The sequence below is a fragment of the Oryctolagus cuniculus genome, chromosome 12, assembly GCF_964237555.1.
Source record: "Oryctolagus cuniculus chromosome 12, mOryCun1.1, whole genome shotgun sequence".
Taxonomy (NCBI): Eukaryota; Metazoa; Chordata; class Mammalia; order Lagomorpha; family Leporidae; genus Oryctolagus; species Oryctolagus cuniculus.
Window position 1 is genome coordinate 1963556 of NC_091443.1, and position 21295 is coordinate 1984850.

The 21295-nt window shown below is 48.1% G+C and overlaps 1 protein-coding gene and 1 non-coding gene across 27 annotated transcripts in view; one reads left to right on the forward strand and one right to left on the reverse strand.

The window, feature by feature from the left end:
• AKAP13 (A-kinase anchoring protein 13) overlaps nt 1-21295 on the reverse strand; it is a 308889-nt gene that overhangs the window by 59461 nt on the left and 228133 nt on the right. For all 26 annotated transcript variants that reach the window (XR_007915293.2, XM_070053466.1, XM_051835156.2 and 23 more), the window contains 2 exons: nt 20132-20324; nt 17513-17621 (listed from right to left, as the gene is read on the reverse strand). Coding sequence is in view for 25 of the 26 variants with exons in the window: in XM_070053466.1 (XP_069909567.1) it covers nt 17513-17621; nt 20132-20324 (302 nt within the window). In the remaining variant the exon portion in view is untranslated. The remainder of the gene's footprint in view (nt 1-17512; nt 17622-20131; nt 20325-21295) is intronic.
• Nucleotides 19620-19726, forward strand: LOC127487976 (U6 spliceosomal RNA). The gene has a single exon (XR_007915354.1). It is a non-coding gene; the product is annotated as a U6 spliceosomal RNA (small nuclear RNA).

Genomic DNA, 21295 nt, shown 5'->3' on the forward strand with positions numbered 1-21295 from the left:
TAGAAGATGGCCCAAGTCCTTGGGCCCCTGCACACGCGTGGGAGACTGGGAAGAAGCACTTGGCTCCTGGCTTCGGATTGCAGCTCCGGCCGTTGCGGCCATTTGGGGAGTGAACCAACAGAAGGCAGACCTCTCCGTCTCTCCCTCTCATTGTCTGTAACTCTACCTTCTCAAATGAATAAATAAAAATCTTAAAAAAAAAGAATTCATCTACCAAGTACGTACTTGCTACATTATGAAAATAAGAAGTAAATTATTTTAACGGTCACAATTCCTACCTGAAGTTGCCAAGGGCAAAAGCTACTGCTTTCAAACACTGGGGGTGGTGTGCCCCACACGCCTCATTCCCAGCTCTTCTCCGACTCTCTGAGCGCAGCGCACTTTCTTTTTCTTTTTGTTAACAGTTATTTATTTATTTGGAAGGCAGAGTTAGAGAGAGAGAGATATCTTCCATCCACTAGTTCACTCCCCAAATGGCCACAATGGCCAGACCTGGGCCAATCCAAAGCCAGGAACCAGGAGCTTCTTCAGGGTCTCCCACGTGCATACAAGAACCCAGGCACTTAGGCTCTTAGCAGGCAGCTAGGTCAGAAGTAGAACAGCCAAGGCTTGAACTGGTGCCCATGTGGGATGCCGGCTTTGCCCACTGCACCACAGCACTGGCCTCGTAGCAGACTATCTAATCTCTGGCCAGATCTCACCTTTGAGCTCTAGGCTCTACGACTTGCTCATCGATGGTGGACATCCCACAGGCAGTCCAAACTCGGGGCTTTTCCTACAGACCTGTTCCTCCTTGCCCTGGTCACCAGATTCTTACAGCATACATCACCAGGCCTCTAGCTACTGTCTTCTAGATCTCTCTGAAGCTGTACTCCTTCCCTGCCATCTCAGCCCTGCGCCTTGCCCCAGGACACCACTCACTGCTGTTCGAGCCCTGCAAAGCCTACTATCCACTATCCACCAGCCAGACTCCGCACACATTTTCAGTAAGGTTAGCCTGAAGTTTCAATTAATCAATTCAATAACCTTAAGTGACCACACTGCCTCCAGGAAGAAGCCCCAAACGCTCAGTTTTGCTGTCCACTCCTCGTTTCCTGCTAGTCTAACCTCTGCTATGACTGCTGGGAGCTTTCTCTGACCCTCGGGTCAGAGACTCCATAACTGCCAAGGTTTCTTTCGTAGCTGCACTCACCATTTCCTATCGGATTCTCCCTCTCTCATCCGTAGCCTGCACAGATTCTTCCTGCTCACAGCACTGCCTGGTCTGGTGCATGGCAAAAAGCAGGAACTGAAAATACTGATTGGATAAACAGACCAATAAATGAATTCCCTCACCAGGCTTTCAGGAATCCCAATGTCTTAAATGGAGTGTGAGCAAGTCTTGTACCTCCCACAGGAAAGCTGTTATCCAGCCCTGGTAAGCACCGCGCGAGCTCAGAATGCTTGCTGTCCGCAGCCACTGCAAGCGGCAGACACTAAACACCTGCCCCGGCGTTCTAGGCAGAGACTGTCTTCTGCAAAAGCACCATTGTCCTCGGTGCGCTAAGTAACTTCCACAGGTGAAGGCAACCAGGAAATGAAAACAAGCTCCCTACTACCGGGAATCTGATACTACCCCCTTCTTGTGTCACAAAATCACGGACCATAAGGAAAGAACTTTACTGGCACGGGAAGAATAACCCTGAGGTTATCAAGCTGTAAGGGAGAGAGGCACTGGTAACACAGGGATTCAGTTTTATAATACATTCAGACTAAAATGCACATGTGTATATTCTTAACAAACATGTGTGTTCATTAACTGTACAACTCAACCCAATAATAAAAAGTTTATTTGCCTGACTAAATTTTTGTTCGGACAGTTGTGTCAATGCTATATTTTCCAAACACAACTATGCTGAGAAAATGCATGTGTTTCAGGAAATTTCCACCCTATTGTCCACAAGAGATGGGCCAGACAACGAGCATGGAACACAGATAAAGGGGCTGCCGTGTACAGCAGGTAAAGCCACTGCTTCCACACCGGCTTCCCACACTGCAGTGTCAGCTGCTCCGTTTCCAATCCAGCTCCCTGCTAATGTACCTGGGAAGGCAGTGGAAAACGGCCCAACTACTTGGGTCCCTGCTACCTGTGTGGGAGTCCGGGACGAAGTTCCTGACTCCTGGCTTCAGCCTGGCCTGGACCTGACTGTTGCAGCCTTGTGGGGAGTGAAACAGCAAATGGAAGATCGATCATCATTGATCTCTGTTTCTGTCTTTCCCTCTGTCACTTGGCCTTTAAAGTAAGTACACTAACAAATAAATAAGTATCTCAGCACTCATGTCTGGCTTCCCAGAGGCTCACTCTGATCTTGGGTCACATGGCTTGTTTATCCTTTTAAATCTGGTACAAATTACATTTAATTGCCACAGTTTGGCTCCCTTAAAACAGACTTAGCTTTCAGAATGTAATGCAAGCTATAAGGTAGAGCTCCCCTTGGTATGAGACAGGCAGGCTTGGTCAGTAAAAAGCTTTTTTTTTAAATGGCTCTAGGGTGAGCTTTTGAAATGTGGATGCTTTTGTACACTGTCTTGGCAACTGTTGGAGGCCAGCCTCAGCCTGGACACACTAAGGTTAAAGGGAAACCATGGAAATTCTTGGTAACTGTCTGTCACCAGCCGTAAGATGGAAACCGTCTGCCCAAGTGTGCACCTTTTAAAAGCAAAGTAGTTTTGGAACTAGTATTTGGTGTAGGACAGTTCGTTTCTTACCAAGGAGCCATAACTGCTGGATAAAGTGCAGCAGACTCAGAATGGTCCTCTGTGCTGACCACGTGGCTCCTCCACCCCACCCTCTGCTGCTGCAAGAGGGAAGGGCATTTCCTGCTACATTTGGCCAGCAAGGGAGTGTTTAAAGGTAGGCTTAAATTGTCAACGGCTCGGGGCTGGTACTGTGGCATACAGGTAAATGCTGCAGTGCCAGAATCCCATATGGACGCCAGTTTGAGTCCCGGCTGCTCCACTTCTGATCCAGCTCTCTGCTATGGCCTGGGAAAGCAGTGGCAGATGGCCCAAGTCTTTGGGCCCCTGCACCCACGTGGGAGACCTGGAAGAAGCTCCTGGCTCCTGGCTCTGGATCAGCGCAGCTTCAGCCATTGCAGCCAATCTGGGGAGTGAACCAGCAGATGGAAGACCTCTCTCTCTCTAATTCTGACTTTCAAATAAATACATAAATCTTTAAAAAATTAAACTGTAGATAGCTTTTCTTTCCTGGTATAGGAATGTGGTTTCTGCTACTCAGGTAGGACCTAAGAGTTCGTGCACAGTTATGCTGGGATTTCTCAACTCCAGCATCTGAAGATGTCTGGATCCTATACCAGCCTGGTGCAAAGACTCTAGGCACAGAAGTCCATGCCCCTGAAGGTGTTCAGGGCACAGGGGCTTCAGGGTTTACGCACAACTCGACAGTTGCTCTTAGCTTTATGCTGCTTTCTGTGACAGTGCCCCTCATGAAGTCTCTAGCGGCAGTGGTGCAGCCCCCAAACTCATTCTGATACGGGATAAGTCAGACAGACAGATGAAGTTCATGAGCTGGAAGCCACATAGCCCCGACTCCATGTCACCATATCCACCACCTGTCAATCAGATGTACTCCCCCCTACCCAGGGTCTGGGGGTAATACCATGCAAACACTTCCGCTTCCCAAGCTCGTAAGAAGTCAGGTAAGGGCTGGCACCGTGGCGTGGTAGTCTAATCCTCTGCCTGCAGTGCCAGCATCCCATATGGGCACTGGTTCTAGTCCCAGCTGCTCCTCTTCTGAACCAGCTCTCTGCTATGGCCTGGGAAAAGAGTAGAAGATGGCCAAGTCCTTGAGCCCCTGCACCCACATGGGAGACCCGGAAGAAGCTCCTGGCTCCTGGCTTCAGATCGGCACAGCTCCAGCCATTGCAGCCATTTGGGAAGTGAACCAACAGAAGGAAGACCTTTCTCTTTGTCTCACTGTCTATAACTCTACCTCTCAAATAAATAAATAAAATCTTTAAAAAAAAAAAAAAAAAAGAAGTCAGGTAAAGCAGAAGCTGGCTCTCTCTCCTCAGGGACCCTTAGCGAGCCAGATATGGAACTCCCTCTTCACCACTCCTGGCCCACTCTCCCTAAGTAAAGCCCACAGGTACATGTGTATTTTCCTCACTTTGTAAAGAAATACTGTGTGTTGCACATCTTACTTGTGCCTGTACTTAGAATTCTTCTCTAAGTAAAAGGTAAGAATCTAGAATAAAAATTTAGGCCCCATCTAGCCCACAACAATTTGGGGTGCCGGGAAAACACCCCAACCATACATGTAATTGTGTCCTCTGATGTACTGGCATCTTAGCAATGGTGAAAGTACCTCCTAGTGGCCAGTTACCCTAGGTGTGGTGGTTAGGGGAGTTGAAGGGGCATTCTGTGGTAATACTCCAGATCTAAATAGATCTCAATATCTAAATAACTTGTAAGGGTGAGCACATGTGGGCTGAAACAAGTAACCCCACTTTGGGTGCAAAAAGAGATTCTAAGGTGCCAGATTTCATCAAACATCAGGGATTTAAGCCACATTCCTAAGTATAAATGGGCTGTGGGGAGCCATGTGTACTTTGTCTTTCCAGGTTCTACAGAGACTTCTCAGCTGTGTGCAGTTCTGCATTCATTCTTATGGACTCACTTCTAAGGGTACAGTTTTAAAACCTGGCCATGGGACCCCAAATTCCCATGAGCCAGATGGTAAAAATAAAACCTAGGGTGTTTAATAATAGCAACAGGCCTGAGGAGGAAAGAGTACTCCAACGTGGTAGCAGTCTAGACAGCAGACTCACAGGGTAGCAACTCTCAAACACTGCCCGGTGACCTCCCTGCAGGCCCACAGGAGAATGTTTCAGGTGTGGAAAACCAGGACAGTAGTGCAAGAAGTGTCTCTCTGTGAAGGACGCCCTGGTCCATGCCCCCAGTGCAGGAGACGTGGTCATGCGCAGAGGGAAGGGGGCAGAGAACACCTTGCTCATGGCCTCGTCTGAGGTCTCACAGGAGGCTTCCTGCTTTGCCATCGCATTCAAGGGCCTGGGGAGGTTGCTGTCCTCACAGACTACAGTGCTGATCACACTGACGGAGTCACTCTGTGCTAACCTCCGATACAGAACCTCTCTCTAAAAAAAAAAAAAAAAAAAAAGCTATTAGGAGAGTTGATGGCAAACCTCATTCCAGGAAATCCACTTTGCCTTGACCTTCTCTAACAGAGGATACTCTAGTCTCTCACCAGCTTCTGGTGATGTCTGAATGTCCAACTCCCGTGCTTGGAAGAGATTTGCTTATTTCCCTCAAGTTCAGTGTTCCTAACTTAGCTCAGAGAGCTCCAATCAGAGAATCGTGAGTTCCACAATCTGTAGATGATACTCTCATTGGCTGCCCCTCCAAGCAGGGCTCAGATGAAAATACTATCCAAGGCTTAGACTTCTAGGAAAACGGGGATACAGCCTTTTCCCAACCAAAACTCAGATTTCAAAATAAGAGGTATACTACTTGAGACATATTCAGACCCCAGAAAAGCAAGGCTCTTTCACAGGAGAGAAAGGAGGCTATACTATGTATAGGGCCACAGGACAAACAGCTAAGTACATTCCTGGGAATGTCAGTGCTCTGTAGAACGTGAGATTCCAGGATTCAGTCTGACAGCCAAACTTTCATATAACGCTGTAACAGAGATCCACCTCCTGGACAGGAGCAGAATGGAGTCTTCCAAGGATTCAAGGGCTCTTACCAGAAGCTCAGCACTGTAACTGGGACAAGCCCTTTGTTGCTTGTAGCAGGGAAACGGGGGTAGCGCTCGGAGCACTGACTTAGAAGCGGGGCCTCCCAACACGATCCGTGGCATACTTTTCTAACCAGCTAGATTCGGTGGCTACAGCATGGCCTGTAGGTTTAAGGGCATTTGCTGCTATGGCACCCCTGGTTGAGGAAACCACCAAGCTGACTTTGGGTCAGCTACTGGACGTTCAAACTCCACACGGGTGCAAGGGGTCCTGGGGATTAGAGGATATTATCAAGTATCAGGCTCTTTTGAGAGACTCAACTAGGGGAGTGCTCAAGTCAGCCTCGTCCTCCACCGCCGTCTGCAAGCACTGCAGGACTCACTCCTGGGTGGGAGTCTAGCAGGCACGGCCTCTGGAAGCCCAGATGTGCAGCGCTCACTGACGAAGGAAGGAGTCAGGACGGCCAGGCATGACGGACCTTACTCAGGTGACGGAAGCTCCAGCGTTGCCATCAACATGTCAGCTCAAAAGGCTGAACCTGCTGCTTTGACTAGAGCCTCAGAATCAGGAAAAGACCAAGAGCTCATTTTAACACAGACTCCAACAACACTTCCCACGTGTCACATGCCCATGCGGCAATTTACAAAGAAAGAGGCCTACGGACTGCAAAGAGCCTCCCATAACTGTGCACAAGAAACGGGACCTCTGCTCCAGGCAGCGCTGGAGCCTCTGCAAGCGGCTGCCACTCACTGCAGGGCCGCCAGGAGGAAACAGCCAAGTTAGCAAAGGACATGCACTAGCAAAAAGAGCTGCTGGACAGGGCTTTCTAGAAATGGCTTTAATACCTCAGCCTGCAATGGTGACTAAATCCCTCACCACGCTGAGCCCGACACAGAACAAGGCTCCACGAGGTCACACTGAGGATGCCAACGGGTGGTGGACGTTAGATCCTACAGTGATGCTCCCAGTGGTTTCTCAATGGAAAATTACCAAGGAAAGACATGACTCCACCCATCTGGGAAAAGGAGCCCTGAAGCAAATCGTTCCTCAGGTATTTGGAGGGAAAAGACCGCATCCTGTCACGGGGAAGTGACTCGTTCCGTTTGCAAAATAACCCTGCTAGTCACACCAGGCCACCTCCTTCGCCCACTCCCGAGCAAAGGAGAACACATCCAGACGAGGCCTGGTAAATGGACGTCACTAGCATGCCTTCAGCAAATCCTTACGGATATCCACCAGTCTTCATTGATACTTTTGCAGGAGGGACAGAAACTTGACCACCTTGAACAAAAATGGCGTAAGAAGTGTTCAAATTGCTGTTACAGCAAATAATTCCTCACTCTGGCCTTCCAAGAGTGTCGGTCCAGAGGGACAACATCCCTCCCTCAAGTCTGAAGCGACGTGCAGATACCACTGTGCTAGGGATCTCAACTCCATGCCCAGGGGACTCTCAAGTCACCAGGTACGGTTGGAAAGGCCAATGGTACTCTTGAGAAAATTCTGGCTAAGTTTAGCCAAGAGACCTCAGGAACATGGCACAAACTGTTGAGTGCTGCCCTCCTCAGGAAGAGGAGGGCAGCTAAGGCGGCTCTAAAGCTTCGCTCATTTGAAATGCCTAGGGAAGCACCCCACCGCAGCAGCTGGGAAGGCATTCCAGGATGGGGGCATCTGGTACTTTCACCACTTGAGTCTTGACAGGTACCTGTAGAGGATAAGTCTGAGTACTTTTGTGAACCAATACTGAAGACATCAAATATCTCTTCAAAAGGCAAATCAGTAGGTCAAGTCTTTGCCTTTGTCTTCCCAAAGCTGCTGCACTCTGCGGCAGTCCTGTTTTACCTCCCTCTTCTCCTGATTCTCTCAGGAAGCTGCAACCGGCAGGAAGACTCCTTAGCGAGTTCTTCTAGTTCTATCATCATCAGAGAAGATCCTGCTATACTTCAGGCAGCCATTTTTTAAAAATCTCTCTATCGCATGGGGCCACCTAGCCCACACCTCAGGCCCGCTTTTACAGCAGGCACTGAAGCAGGTACCTCTAAGGTAGCCATGGACAACCGGCCAGCCTTAGCACAATGTGGTGGAAGGGAAGGGCATTTCCAGTGATTCATAGAATGTTGCATCTACTCTAACAGCAATATTTCCACTGGAAAATATCTTCTACACCTTTACACCCAGGCTACTGTGCAGAGAGAATCTATCAGTGTCCGCTACTTGGGAACCAACAGAATGCACTTTTCCTTTCTTAAAGGGGATTCCACCAGCAATTTATCTTTTTCCAATGATGCACATTCTGTTAGAAAAACGTGTGTGTTTCAGAACTCGACAACTTCTCAGAATCACGACGACCACGTCGGGTCACAGTCACTGGAAATAACTGCCGAAAGTCCTCCAGCTTGTGAGAAGGATCCATCCGATGAGACAGGTGGAAGTTTCCAAACCAGGATAGGCACGGTTCAGGACCCTGATCAGCAGGAAGTACACACAGAAGATGGGGCTTCACTCCTCAGCACCCCCTTAAGATTAAAGGCTGAAAATCTCTGTGGGCGGGGGAGAAGGTGGAATAGGCAGGCAGCTAGTTAGGTCTGTGGAGCTGGAAGTCACTAGCTGTTACCCCTTCCCCCACTGAATGTATCCTACTTGTCAATCAAAGCGTCTGCCTGCCCATGATGCATCTGTTGCATCTGGGATCTGGGCGCACGTAAGAAAAAGGGAGTATGTGTAAGAACAAGCTATAGTACAGATCTGACCAGGCGGAGGCCCAGGCTCGCACACCACCAGTCAGGAACTGGGCACTCCCTGCGTGTGCTCTTCTGACAAGCACAGACCCCAGGCTACAGGCGTGGAAGGCTGAGCGAGAGTGGGTGACGCGCACTAACCCCACCCTCACCTTCCTCCCTTTCCTGTGGGCTTCAGAGCTGCGAAAAGTGCCAGCCCCTCCACTGAGTCCCTTCTCAGAACTCCATCTCCTAACAGGCCTCTTGCCTCTACTTCCCAGCACATGCTCCCATATGCGTTAAATTCTCCAGGGTCACAGAGTCCCTGGGTCTGTTCAGGGAGCCACCAGGGTTCTGTTACTGCTGGGACTGGAGATTTTAATCCCAGAGGAGGAGCTTTTTCATCAGATGACCATTGCCCTACTGTTTTAACTTTGCCTGGGGGTTTCTAGGCAAGAATCCAGGCCCAGTAACTTCAGATATATTGAGTGCATATGGACTAATGCACACGATGACTTCTTGAGACCCTCATCCCTGAGACTGGTTTGAGTACAGCCTCACTCCTGGACACTCCCAGTAGTGGCTTTGGCTTTTGCAGTATAAGGTTATTGTCTCTTTGCAGTTTTTCTCTACCATGCCCCTTCATGGGCTCTTACAGGAGCCTCCTTGTACTAACTGCCCCCTTCTACCACCCCTCAGATTCTCCTTAGGAATCTCTGGAGGGGTGCCCACCTGCTCTGATGGGTGTCCCCTCCCATTAAAACCTAACAATGGTGAGCAATGTCCAGTGGACCTCCTGTCCTGGCACATGGCTCCTAGCCCACAGGGACCCTTGGGACCCATCCCACTGCTGTTGACCCTTTGCTTCAGACAGCCCAGCAGCTGACTGCTGACCAGGCACCAACGGCCTAAGGGGTTTTTTCTTTGAGTAAAAGGAAAACCAGTCTCAAATTCAATCAGAATCTAAAATGATGTCTTTGGTAAATATAATTTGATATAAATGTAACTTTGACCTTAATTCAGACAGAGGTATGATATAGTATCAACATCTTCAGTCATCTAGGTGTAATCGCTAAATGCAAATGAGATAAATGTGTCTAAACGTAAACTCTGGTACTCTTAGCTCCTTATGTACTATGGTGAAGCTATTTGCGTTTATTTAACAAATATGTTTTCATAAACTATCCATATGAAAATAGTTCAACACCACCTGAGGTGAACAGCTAACTAAGGCTGAAACTGGATGTGTTTCCTTATTTAAAAATACTGTCTTAATCTGGAGATTTTAACAGGTTATTTCAAAATGTAAATCAAGGAAGGTTAAGAAGGAAAGAGTGTTCTTGGTAAGGAAGTTCAGAAAAGAAAGGACATGATACCTAGTTTACTCTAGACTGCAATGGAAATGATAGGACATTCCAAGTAAGCTGAAGAGGGTAAGAGGGCGTGGAAGTCACAGAATTGAAACCGGTCCTCTGATAAAGCAACGAGGGTTCTGCAATTTATACATGTTAGCAGATATTCTGAAACTGATAAAAATCTGGTGTTTTTTTTTTTTTTAACTACAGCATCTCCTTTTAATAGTTTTAATTGGTGACTCTGTCAGTCTTTTAACTAGCCCCAGTAAGCTATTTCTCTTCCCTAGTTTCTGACTGTTAAAATTGTCCCAAGTTATGGGATAATTCCAAGTGCTAACTAACTTAAGTTTTATTTACAATTCTCGAGATGACCAAAGACAGATTTTGTGTTCTGTTGAAGTTATTTACTGTATTCTCTTAATGTCTCTGTTAAATCCGAATTGTTTAAAAACAACAGTTGAGGTTTTTATTAAGCGCTATGGGTTATTTAAATATGTGCTTATTTTCAAGAATTTGAGTAATCATTTTATATCAATGATCAAATTTGGTCTATATTACTTCATGATGTAAGGGATCCTATTTAAATGATAATGTAAAATGCTACTGATACAAATGTCCAAAATTCTAATGATCTTGTGGTGTTATCAAGACATGATGATTAGCTTAATGAAAAAGGCCCAGAGGCCTAAAAAGGTTAAATGTTTGATAAAATCCTACAGGAGCTTTCAAAAATACTGCGTGGAATAAGCAAGTGCCTATTCTGATGAATGAGTTTATAATTTTAAAAATGACTATTTTAAAGCCTTTGCCATCCACAGTTTTGTATAAGTATGGTTAATTCAAATTACTAAGGGCAGAAAGTAATTCTAATTGGTTGACAGTAATAAGAAACCAGCTAAAAATTTTAGGAAACTGTTACTGATGTTGCTCTATTGTTCTATCGTGTGTGTTATGATACATGTGTGTACATATTGTATGTCTACATGGGAAATGAGTTGTTTTAATTGGCTCATAGATAAAATACCGCTCATAAGTTCAAACTGCTAAGTTAATCAAAGATATTTTTGGTTCATGTGACCTAAATTTCTGTATCAGATGTTATCAATTTGTTGACTTTTCACTTGGGTTTGCTGGTCAAACAAGTTACACTTCTGTTAGATATTTAAGCAATGTTTCCAAATATGTACACCATTGTCTTAAAATTTATAGAAGGTATTGGACCTTTAGGTAAATGTTTTTGTAAGTTGTTACTTAACAATTAAAATTGTTTTCTAGTTTTCATTTGCTATTGTTATTTTCAGTAAGCAATCTGGGAAGCCTAACTTGTTCCCTCATTTTTCTATTCTCTTTTTTTAATTTATTTATTTGACAGGTAGAGTTATAGACAGTGAGAGAGAGAGACAGAAAGAAGGGTCTTCCTCCCATTGGTTCACTCCCCAAATGGCAGCCAGGGCCGGCGCTGCAACGATCCGAAGCTAGGAGCCAGGTGCTTCTTCCTGGTCTCCCATGCGGGTCCAGGGGCCCAAGCACCTGGGCCATCCTCCACTGCTATCCCAGGCCTTAGTAGAGAGCTGGACTGGAACAGGAGCAACCGGGACTAGAACCCTGCGCCCATAGGAGGTGCCAGCACCGCAGGCGGAGGATTAACCAAATGAGCCACAGCGGCCCCTCTCTAGTCTCTTAAAGACAGGAAGCTAATTCTATTCTGAAGAACTCTCTAGAATGTACAATTTGATCTTTAGACCTTATAAAAGAGATGGATGACATTTTTCTGTAATAGCAGCATTGCCAAAATGAGCGCATAAATTGTGATTGCATGGCTGGATTTACTTTGCCATGGGCACAGTAAACAGGCAAAACCTCCTTTTTTTTTTTTTAACCAAACAATGGGAGAGAGTTTTACTAATGACTTAAAATTTAATAAATAAGGTGGTCATCATTTGTGACATAGCTTTCCTCATGGGCATTGTCTACCTCAAAGAAAACCACCACCAGAACATGTCTGTGACTACAGATTTCTAGTTTAGCCCAAAGATTAGAGTGGGAGCACCCCTTGACTTGCATTCTCTCAGAGGTTTCCTCTGATTTGCGTTAACAAAAACCAGGAGAAAGAGGAAGCTGAGCTGTAGAAGCAATGTAAAGATAGGCGCCTGGCCAATTAATGGCTGTTTACACAGTGGTCTGCCCTCAAGGAGACCCACAGGCCAGTCCACTGCATTGGTTTTCGATGTGGAAGGCCAGGGCTTCAGCAGAAGTCAGCTTATGACGAGCTCGGGCAGCTCTGCCAGCCAAGAGCTGGGTCACTGGAAACGGACCTGCCCTGGAGTTGAAGGGCTCCAAGTCCGGGCCACAGGCCTTGTCCACTCGAAGCGGAAAAGCCAAGCCCTTCACTCGCCCCAGCTTCCAAAGTAACCACTGCTGTCGAGGGGACGGCCAAGTAGGGTCAGCAGCACTGCAGGCAGCACTGTGTATTAACTAATAAATGTTTTCCTTTTAGAAATGTACCTACCTGCTCGTCAAGCCAGCTCTCCTCCCAGGCCAGCTAGGTAATGGAAGTCAACAGGTTGCCTGCCTTATACTGTACCACATGTAAAGAGATATAGATAGGTCTCAGCCTCAAAACTGACAAGGCCTTAAGCCCACATGATTATTTTCAAGCCCTTTCTGTCAGTTTGTATTTGCCTCTCAATGAAAACACTTGCTCATGGTGTAGACACTTTTCCTAGGGCCTCTCATAATGACTCTGTCCTTGGTTTTAGATCTTGTTGATATTAGAATTGACCTCCTAAAATATGGACCAAAATGTGGCCCCTTAAAGTTCCCCACAGGGGGGCCGGCGCCATGGCTCACTTGGCTAATCCTCCGCCTGCAACGTCGGCATCCCATATGGGCACCGAGTTCTAGTCCTGGTTGCTCCTCTTCCAGTCCAGCTCTCTGCTGTGGCCCGGGAGGGCAGTGGAGGATGGCCCAAGTGCTTGGGCCCTGCACCCCATGGGAGACCAGGAAGAAGCAACTGGCTTCGGATCGTTGCAGCGCCAGCCGTGGCTGTCTTTTGGGGAGTGAACCAATGGAAGAAAGACCTCTCTCTCTGTCTCTCTCTCTCTCACTGTCTATAACTCTACCTGTCCAAAAAAAAAAAAAGTTTCCCAGAGGTCGAGTCTGGGGTGCCACATATGTTATCGAAATTTGGGGTGCCATACGATATCACCATATGCTTATTAATAAATACCAAATATTAATAAGCCCAAGTGGGTTCTTGCCTAATATTTAGAGAAGAATTCTAAACACTGGCATAAATGAAGGAGGCAGCATGGTACATTTAAGCTTTTATTTAGTGTGAAAGATGCATAGAAGACTGGGGGCTTTATCTAAGAGAGAGGGGGAAATCTGGGTTCATACCAAGTACCAGGAACCAGCCATGTGGAAGAGCGTCTAGGCCCAGAAGCATAGGCCATGTGCCTTGGAGGAAAGGGCCAGACCCACCCTGTCCCAGGCTTCTTAATCCACTTCCAAAGAGGAGTGGCTAATTAACCTGACTGGCTGGTGGGCACTCAGGTGTGGCCAGGTAGGGGCATGATGTCACACAGGGGCGTGGTGAGGGCATGGTCTTCCAGCTCACAAACCTAATCAATTTTAACCTGCATGCTTACCTACTTCACTGTGAGTTTAAACTGCTTGTTAGATTCATTTTCTCTGGACTTAAAAAATTCTAGGTGGCCGTGCCAAGAGGCCTCAGATGGAAGCAGTTTCTGCAGGCTGGCACCGCAGCCCCCTGGAGAAGCCACCCCTGCTGCGGCCCCGTCTCGACTCCCCTTCCCAGAGATGCCGCTCTTCCGCGTGAAGCAGCAGGAGCGATCAGCACCCAGTTCCTACTGACAGATGTCAGGGTGTCCGTCCTGGAGAGAATGTGAGCGGTCAGATGGGTCAGGGGTCCCAGTGGAATTTAGGGTGTAAAATACTTGCTTCTTTCCCCAAAACTTTATCTTTAGCAAGAACTGACAGGCTGCCCTCCTTCCTTCGGAATCTGAATTTACCGTTAGAATAGCAAGGGAGCTCCTCCAGAGCTCACAGCTTATGGTGAGAACAACTTATCTTCCCACCCTTAGCAGGCCAGACAGGAGGGAGAAGCGTAAATGAGGTCTTTTGATGGATTTTGTCCCTGTCTGGTAACAGAATGCCAATCTAATCCTTACATTTTTTTCCCTTGGAAATTATACTTAAAGCTGACTGCCACCAGTCCCCTTTGGGTTTTCCTCTCTTGGATGCCCCGCTCCATGCCACTCTGGCTGGAGGTTCCTGATCCTAATAAATACTTTTAATCTCTTTGCCCCCTCCCACCCCCCAAAAAAAAGGAAGCGGAAGGCAGGAGGTGCCGGGTGCCGCCTTTCCACCACGGACCTCACGTGCGAGTGCTGCACCAGCTTCCTTGCACTCGGCCAGAGCTCTCCCACTCTCGCACCCTCCTGCCCTTGGACGGTCCTTCCCAATCACGGGGGCCATCTGCAGTCCTCTTTTCGCCCTGTGGCCCACTCGTATTGTGTACCTCTCTGTGAAGGGAGGCCAGTTTATTCCCCACTGCCAAAAAAAACTACTTCTAGTAGCACACAATAATGGTCTCTGCTTAGTATTTCTATCCCTGTGGGAGACAAGACCTGGATTAGACATTCACACAGGCATAGCCACTTCATCATCAAGACACAGGAGAGACAGGCAGACTCACCCACAAGTGAGGCGAGACTGGCCCAGGGCAGGTGTCACTGATGAACAGCCTCGCTATGCCAACCAATCACGCAAAGCCAAGAGGTAAAGGGAAATGGCATTCAGAAGCATACGAGATTAAAACATCTGGTGGGGCCAATTCCCCCTTTAAATATTTCCACCACTAACGTCTTTGGGTCTGATATTCGTCTTTGGGTGTAATATTCGGTGTGCACAATGAAGAGTTTCAGAATGCACGCCTCGAGGAGCCAGTCTTCGATCGGATGCTACTCTGCATAGGCGAACACCAAGCTTATTCTGAAATCCTATCAGCTGGTGACAAAGATCCCACACAGTCTTCTCTGAGGTCCAAGGAGAAGCGCGGTGCACACAGTTTCTGGAGCTGCTGCCATCAGGACAGGCCTCCCAGACACTGTGCCTCCTGACAGAGCCAGTGTCCTCCACTATGCAGATTCCGGAAGAAGCAGGCGGGCAAGATGCACAGGGCTGTCGCAGATTTCCCACCCTTTGTGGTTCCCAAATCAGCTGCTGCCTGTCAACTTTCCAATCCAGAAGATGTTACAGAAATCTTCCAGCCGCCTCCTGTACTCAGCACTTCGCTGTCAGCGATGGACTTTAAACACCCAGCTCAGATACCACGCCATCTCACTGCCGTGAAAATCCAGCGAATGACGGCTCAGTGGATGCAAGCTTCAGAGACGCCTGCAGAGTTCACTGTCAGCTGTGAAAGAGGGGTCAAAGCTGCTAATCCTCTCTTTAGACGAGATCACAGGGAAAGCTGGAGAGCAGAGGGGTAAGGGTACACTTTGGAAGCATTCGGTTCCTTGACCAGAATGACCGGAAGTCGCAGCCACCTCCAAGACAACAAGGGACTATGCTGCGGCTCCTGTGGCCCTGCTTCCACTCCGGTCAGAACAACAAAGCCGGGCAGCTTCTGGTAGTTGTGGACGCAGCACTCCACCAGGACAACCAAACACACTAATTACACGACAGGAAACAGACAAAGAACTTGAATGAAGTCACATTTCAGCGTATTACACCATCACCCCATTTCACAGCTGAAGAGCTGCAGTCACGTGGCCACCATGTCTGCCTACAACATAACCCCAGCGGGGAATCGGAGGACACTTTCAGCCAGGGAGCCCTTCAGTCCAGGGCAGGCACACCACACAGAATTTTACCATTTCCAGCAGGACTCACCATGTTTCTAGAGAACAAGAAACACAGCTTGGAAACCAATGAACTGCAGGGGGCTCCGGGCAGGGGGCACAGGGCTTGTGTGGGGGAGGAGCTCTGGGGAAACAGCGACGTTACAGCTGGGTTCTGCCAATCCCAGCATGCACGGACTCAACACAGGCAGGACGTGCTGCCCTGCTGCCCGAAGGCCAGGCTCTCCTGACAGCAGCCTTCCAATGGCGGCAGGTCCTCAGTGAGCCCACAAGCACATTTCCCAGCAGCAGGAAGAAGAGCTCCACGTGCCAGAACCTCTAAGACTGTGTTTTCTGGAGTCAGCCACATTATTTATAGTATTAGTGTAGCAACCACAAGCAGTCGAAGCCATCTTGCTTTTAGGAGGGAAGCTAAAGAAGTGTTTCACTCACAGGAAAGAGGCACATGGGGTGTACCCTGCTGGCGATGGCAGACTCCGAGGCCAGGGCAGGACACCCTCGGCCACAAGTCTGCTGGCTGCAGACAGAGGGCGCGTGACATTGGTGCAGTATGGGTGCTTTCCTATTTTTGGTTCATCAAATCCACTAGAAACAATTTATAATTTCCATTCTATACCAGCAAAACTGCTAGCCCAAGGCCAAATCACAACAAAACACTAACAAATGAGAACAGAAAATGCGTTTCTGCCCCTGGGCTATGAGGTCCTCTATGCATCTTTGGGGAGAAGTCATCACTAGGCACAGATTTGTGCTGAAAATGTGAAACGGCAGACACAGCTGTCACTCGTCCATTCCGCCCGTGTGGAGACTACAGGGGGAGCGCGGAAGACGGTGCAGCAGCCCACTGCACAGGCACGGTTAACGCCCTCCCAGGCAGCGCTGGCAGTCACTCGTAAAGGAAAAACAACATGTTTCTCAAAGAACATCTGTGGCCAGCCGCAGTGTCTGAGTCAGGCCTGGTTCTGAGAATCTTTAGTTCACAGTGCCCAGAGTGCAGGACGCCCTATCTCCACACGACCGTCCCTGCCAGTTGGCCTGAGTCTGCACACGCACCCTCAGCTGCTACCATAGTCGCTCGGCACTTGCCGAACTAATCGGCCCTTCACAGCTTGGCATTTCCATGAGGGATATTCCAGATCAAGGAGACATGACCACCTAACTCAATGCGTCCTCTTGGACTGGATCTTGGATGCAAAATGGGTGAGAGATTTGCAAACCTGAAAATGGCCTGTATGTTGTTAAACAGTAAACTTTTATCAATATTCATTTTCCTGATTTGGAGACTTACACTGTAATAAAAAAAGTATTTCTGTTTTTAGGAAATATACACTAAATTATGGAGACAAGCAGCAGCACGGTGTCTGGATTTATTCTTTGGGTATCTCAGAAACAGCTTTAAGGAGAGTGATGATACACAGGGAAAAAGGCATGCAGACAGATGTTCCGGGGATGCCAGGTGAAGACTATGTAAGAATTCATTGTACTGCCATCTACAACTAGTTTTCACCCCCATGAGGACTATTTGCAGCTATTTTTCAAGTCTAAAATTATTTTAAAATAAAAAATGTAACCAGTATGCACCAGGCACCAGCTAAGGGAAGGCCTCAGCTGCAGGCAGGAAAAGGCAGGCTCCCAGCACAGGGCCTGCTCCCCTCTCCTGCTGCAGCCCTGAGCTCCTGCAGAGGGAGATGCAGGCACCTGGTGAGGTGGACGTGATGGGGTATAAAGTGGGAAACACGGCAGGAGAAGTGGTGACAACGTCAGACACCGAACTTTCTCCAAAGCAGGATACTCACTGTCCAGTCCCGAATGGCTGATCGTCATCAGCGAGACGGATTTCGTCAGCGGAGAAGCAATGGCTGCCGTACAGTAGTTGAACCCCTGCTGCTTGGATCTGTGGCGCATCTGTGGAGAACAAGTGAGGAAGGGGCTCGAGCGTGCGGCCGCACTCCTGCGTGAGCACACGCCTGCACCCTCACAGGCGGCCCTGGCTCTTCAGAGGCTCCTTAGGTTGCAGCCGGGCCTCCACACGCACGAGGATGAGAGCTTTTGCCTTCACAGAGACCTGAAGGCGTTGCCAGTGCAGTGGGCGTTTAGTAAACAGCGCTGAATGCACACTCACATACAAATGACTGCACTGCAAATACCAGCGTACAGACAGTACTCGTCCCCTGAGCATTTCAATGTCCCTGACCCACAACGACACGCAAGGGCGTCAGGAGCGTTCTTCGGGGTCTAAACAGCTGGAACCCGAGATGCCTGTCAAAGGTGCTGTAAGACCCCAGTGCAACAGCAGTGCATCAGCAAAGAAGCTGAATCTCTTTCACCTCCTTTTCCAAGATTCAACAGCAGATTCCACCCGGACGTGAGGGTGACTGAAGCTCTCACTCCCTGGGCCAGCTCACAGCAACTGCAAGGCCATGTGATCTCAGCACCTGGGGAAGCTCTGCCACAGCACCCTCAGGAGGCCCATGGCGCCTGCAGCCCATTTCTGGAGAGGGAGGGCACCATCCTTCTGCGTTGAGAGTCATTCTAGTCATAAACCAATTTTAATTATCATACTAGGATGAAATCTGCCTCCTTATGACTCACACATGTTGAAAGGGAGGCAAAGAAAACCCCTTTCTTGCAAGAACTGATTCAGCCGAGCCAAGGACTTCTGATTATTTAGAGCTGTCCTGTGCGTAACCATGGAGCCTGAGCAAACAGTTGCTCTGTGGCAGATACAGCTGTGCGGTCTGCAAAATGACCTCAGAGACAGACAGAGGCGTTTCACAGGAAGCAGCTGCAGGCAGCTCGTCCAGACCAGAGCAACACAACCGTGCCGAGGAGCTGCTCTAACGCCGAGCACGGGGGGAAGCCTGCAGGGGATCAGAAGGCTAAGCAGAGCAGGCACTGACCTTGGACTTCATTCAGAAAGGCTCAACAGTGTACTTCAGAAGGCCACCAGTGGTGATTTGTGTCACTCACTGTCAAATTCTGAAGTATCCGTCTCAAAAAGGCATCACATAAACAGTGCTGAGTGTTCTATATCCTCATCAGATGTGTCCGCTTCCAAAACACGGGAAGCAGCGGGGCACACGACCGGGAATCCTGAGTCGGACACTGCTCAGCTCACAGCCATGCCTGTGGCCTAGAGGGGCGTGACGTTCTCACACAGGTGGGCTTAAGCTGAATCTGAAAGGATCTGTTCCCTCTAAGACCACAACTCCATTCACAAACACACAATCCTGCTGGTTTATCTGGTCTTGCAAATGATTCCCGAAAGATTCCCCACACAGGAAATGTGATTTGTTTTAAATTTTCTGGTGTATTTACCCTCAAAAAAAGCTGTGTTCATCAGTCACCAGACTCATTCCTATTTTTCCTTCCGTCATTTGGCTAACTACATCTAAATCAGCTGCTTCAATAACCACATTCTGCCGCTTCCAACCTTTTCAAAATTATCAGGCCAACCAGAAAAGGGAGGGATATGGAACATGACACACAAAGCTAAGGTGGCCCTAAGTGGTCACTTTTTCTCTGGCAATTGCCAGGGACTGGTATACACTCAGGAGTTGGAATTCCACAGAGAACCGCCATCTTCACGTCAAAGACAGGAGCTCCACTTTCTATATCACTAGGAAGGTTTCTGTGGGAAAATTCAGATGTAGCTCCAAATCCTCTCAGGAATTAATCCAGAGTCTCCTTGCCCAAAAGCAGAAAGCAGGACAAGGTATAAAGTGGGATGTGATAAAGGCAGCCGATTCAAATTCTCAGCTCACAAAGAGCCCAAGCAGATGAGAACCAAGAACAAGTCACTTGATTGGCTGACAAGGCCATAACCTTCAGAAGAGGAGTTTCCAGGAGTGGCAGGAGGTGAGAGGACGGCAGGGAGCGCAAATGTTCTCTCAAGAATGTGAGGTGCTCGCTGCGGCAGCACATACACTAAAACTGGAACGGTACAGAGAAGATTAGCAAGGCCCCTGCGCAAGGATGACACGCAAACTTGTGAAGTGCTCCATATTTCTAAATCTTTAAACAAAAAACAAAACAGAACTTTGGAAGGGAGAGGAAACAGTCTCTTCAGTCACTTTCCAGACGAGGTGTGGCAAGACATTGGTTTCTAAGGAAGCAGAGACCTTGGGATATGTTTTTGAGAACTGGGAAATTTAACAGGCTGGGAACACATTTCAAGGCTCATTTTATCATTGACAAGTGATAAAATAAGGCCTCAGAAAAAACTCAATGCTCTATTTTCTGAATTCTTAAAAGTTAGCTTCAATGAACATTTAAATCTATGTGGGTGAACGGTAATTTGTAAGGAATATGAAGCAGCAGGTTGTTGTTTATAATGGGGGACACAAGTCTCGCTTTCCACGTTCCTTGGAAGGTCACACTTTGGAAATGAATGGTTTCCTGATCAGCAGTCTTACCTGACGATCAAGCATCCCGTGTTCTCTCTGCTCAGACTCCAGGTCCTCTTCCGAGAGTGACAGCAGAGAGCCTCCCCGCTCCTCGCGGCTGAAAGGGTGTCTGAGCTCTTTGCTGTCTGCAGGACTTCCTTCTAGAGATAAGGACGGCTTGTCTCCCAGAGCAGCTCCTCCTGCCAGGCCTTCCAGACTGAAACTGAGCAGAGCACGGAATCAGTTCATTCTGCTTGCGAGTCTAGACTGGAAGGGCACAAAGCCTCGCCGGCTGCGTGTCCCCAGCAGAGCACTGTGGCCAGGCCACAGCAGGGCACACGGGGTGTCACCTTCCCAGAGAAAGCATGCTGCACGGAACGCCTTCTCACCTGGGCACCTATTCCAACGATGAACCAGTGAAGGCCGTTTCTTGAGATGTTTTTCTCTCTACCACATGACCATACCATACTCACTGTTCTGACCTCTCACGTGCGTGCTTTTCCTTGGCCTGATATAATTAACTGCACCAGGACCTAACACTTCGATGCCAAATAATTAGATGCCACAGAGAAAACAAGAGCACGAGTAACTGAGAAAGCACACCGGGTGACGCGCCTTTTGTCTGTTAAGTGGACGCCACAACTCTACATTCAACTACGTTCTAGGTGACCTCTGGTAACTGCACAGGTGCGTGTCCAGCCCCAGAAAACCCAAATGTAACCCATGCGCATTTTCTTCTGGGCACACCTGGCCAGACACTGCTATGTAGAGAGTAAGTGGCAAAAAGCTACTAAGTCCAAGTGTTCACATTTTTTTGTCTTGATACTGATAAAGGGAAGAAAAGCAAACAGTGTTCAGAATTTAAATGAAACCCTTTAGATAAAGATTTTTGTGGTCTGCAATGTGCAAAAGCATTTTCAGTAAGCATGAGGCCAAGCGAGGTTATCAGTGAGGTATGCTCCTTGGGTTGCTTATTAAAATAATTCACATCTGTTAGAACTGCAATGGGAATTTCTTTAAAATAAGCAAGATTTCAAAATACAGTTGAGGGGACCATATCTTCCCTTACTGGCATTGTATTTGAGGGTACCCTGCAACTCTTGTTTACCTGAGCTTCGGGAAAATGGCATCGTGGGCTCCCCCGTGCCAGTCCCGAAGACCTGTGCAGGCCTCTATTATCCCCACAAATTACTC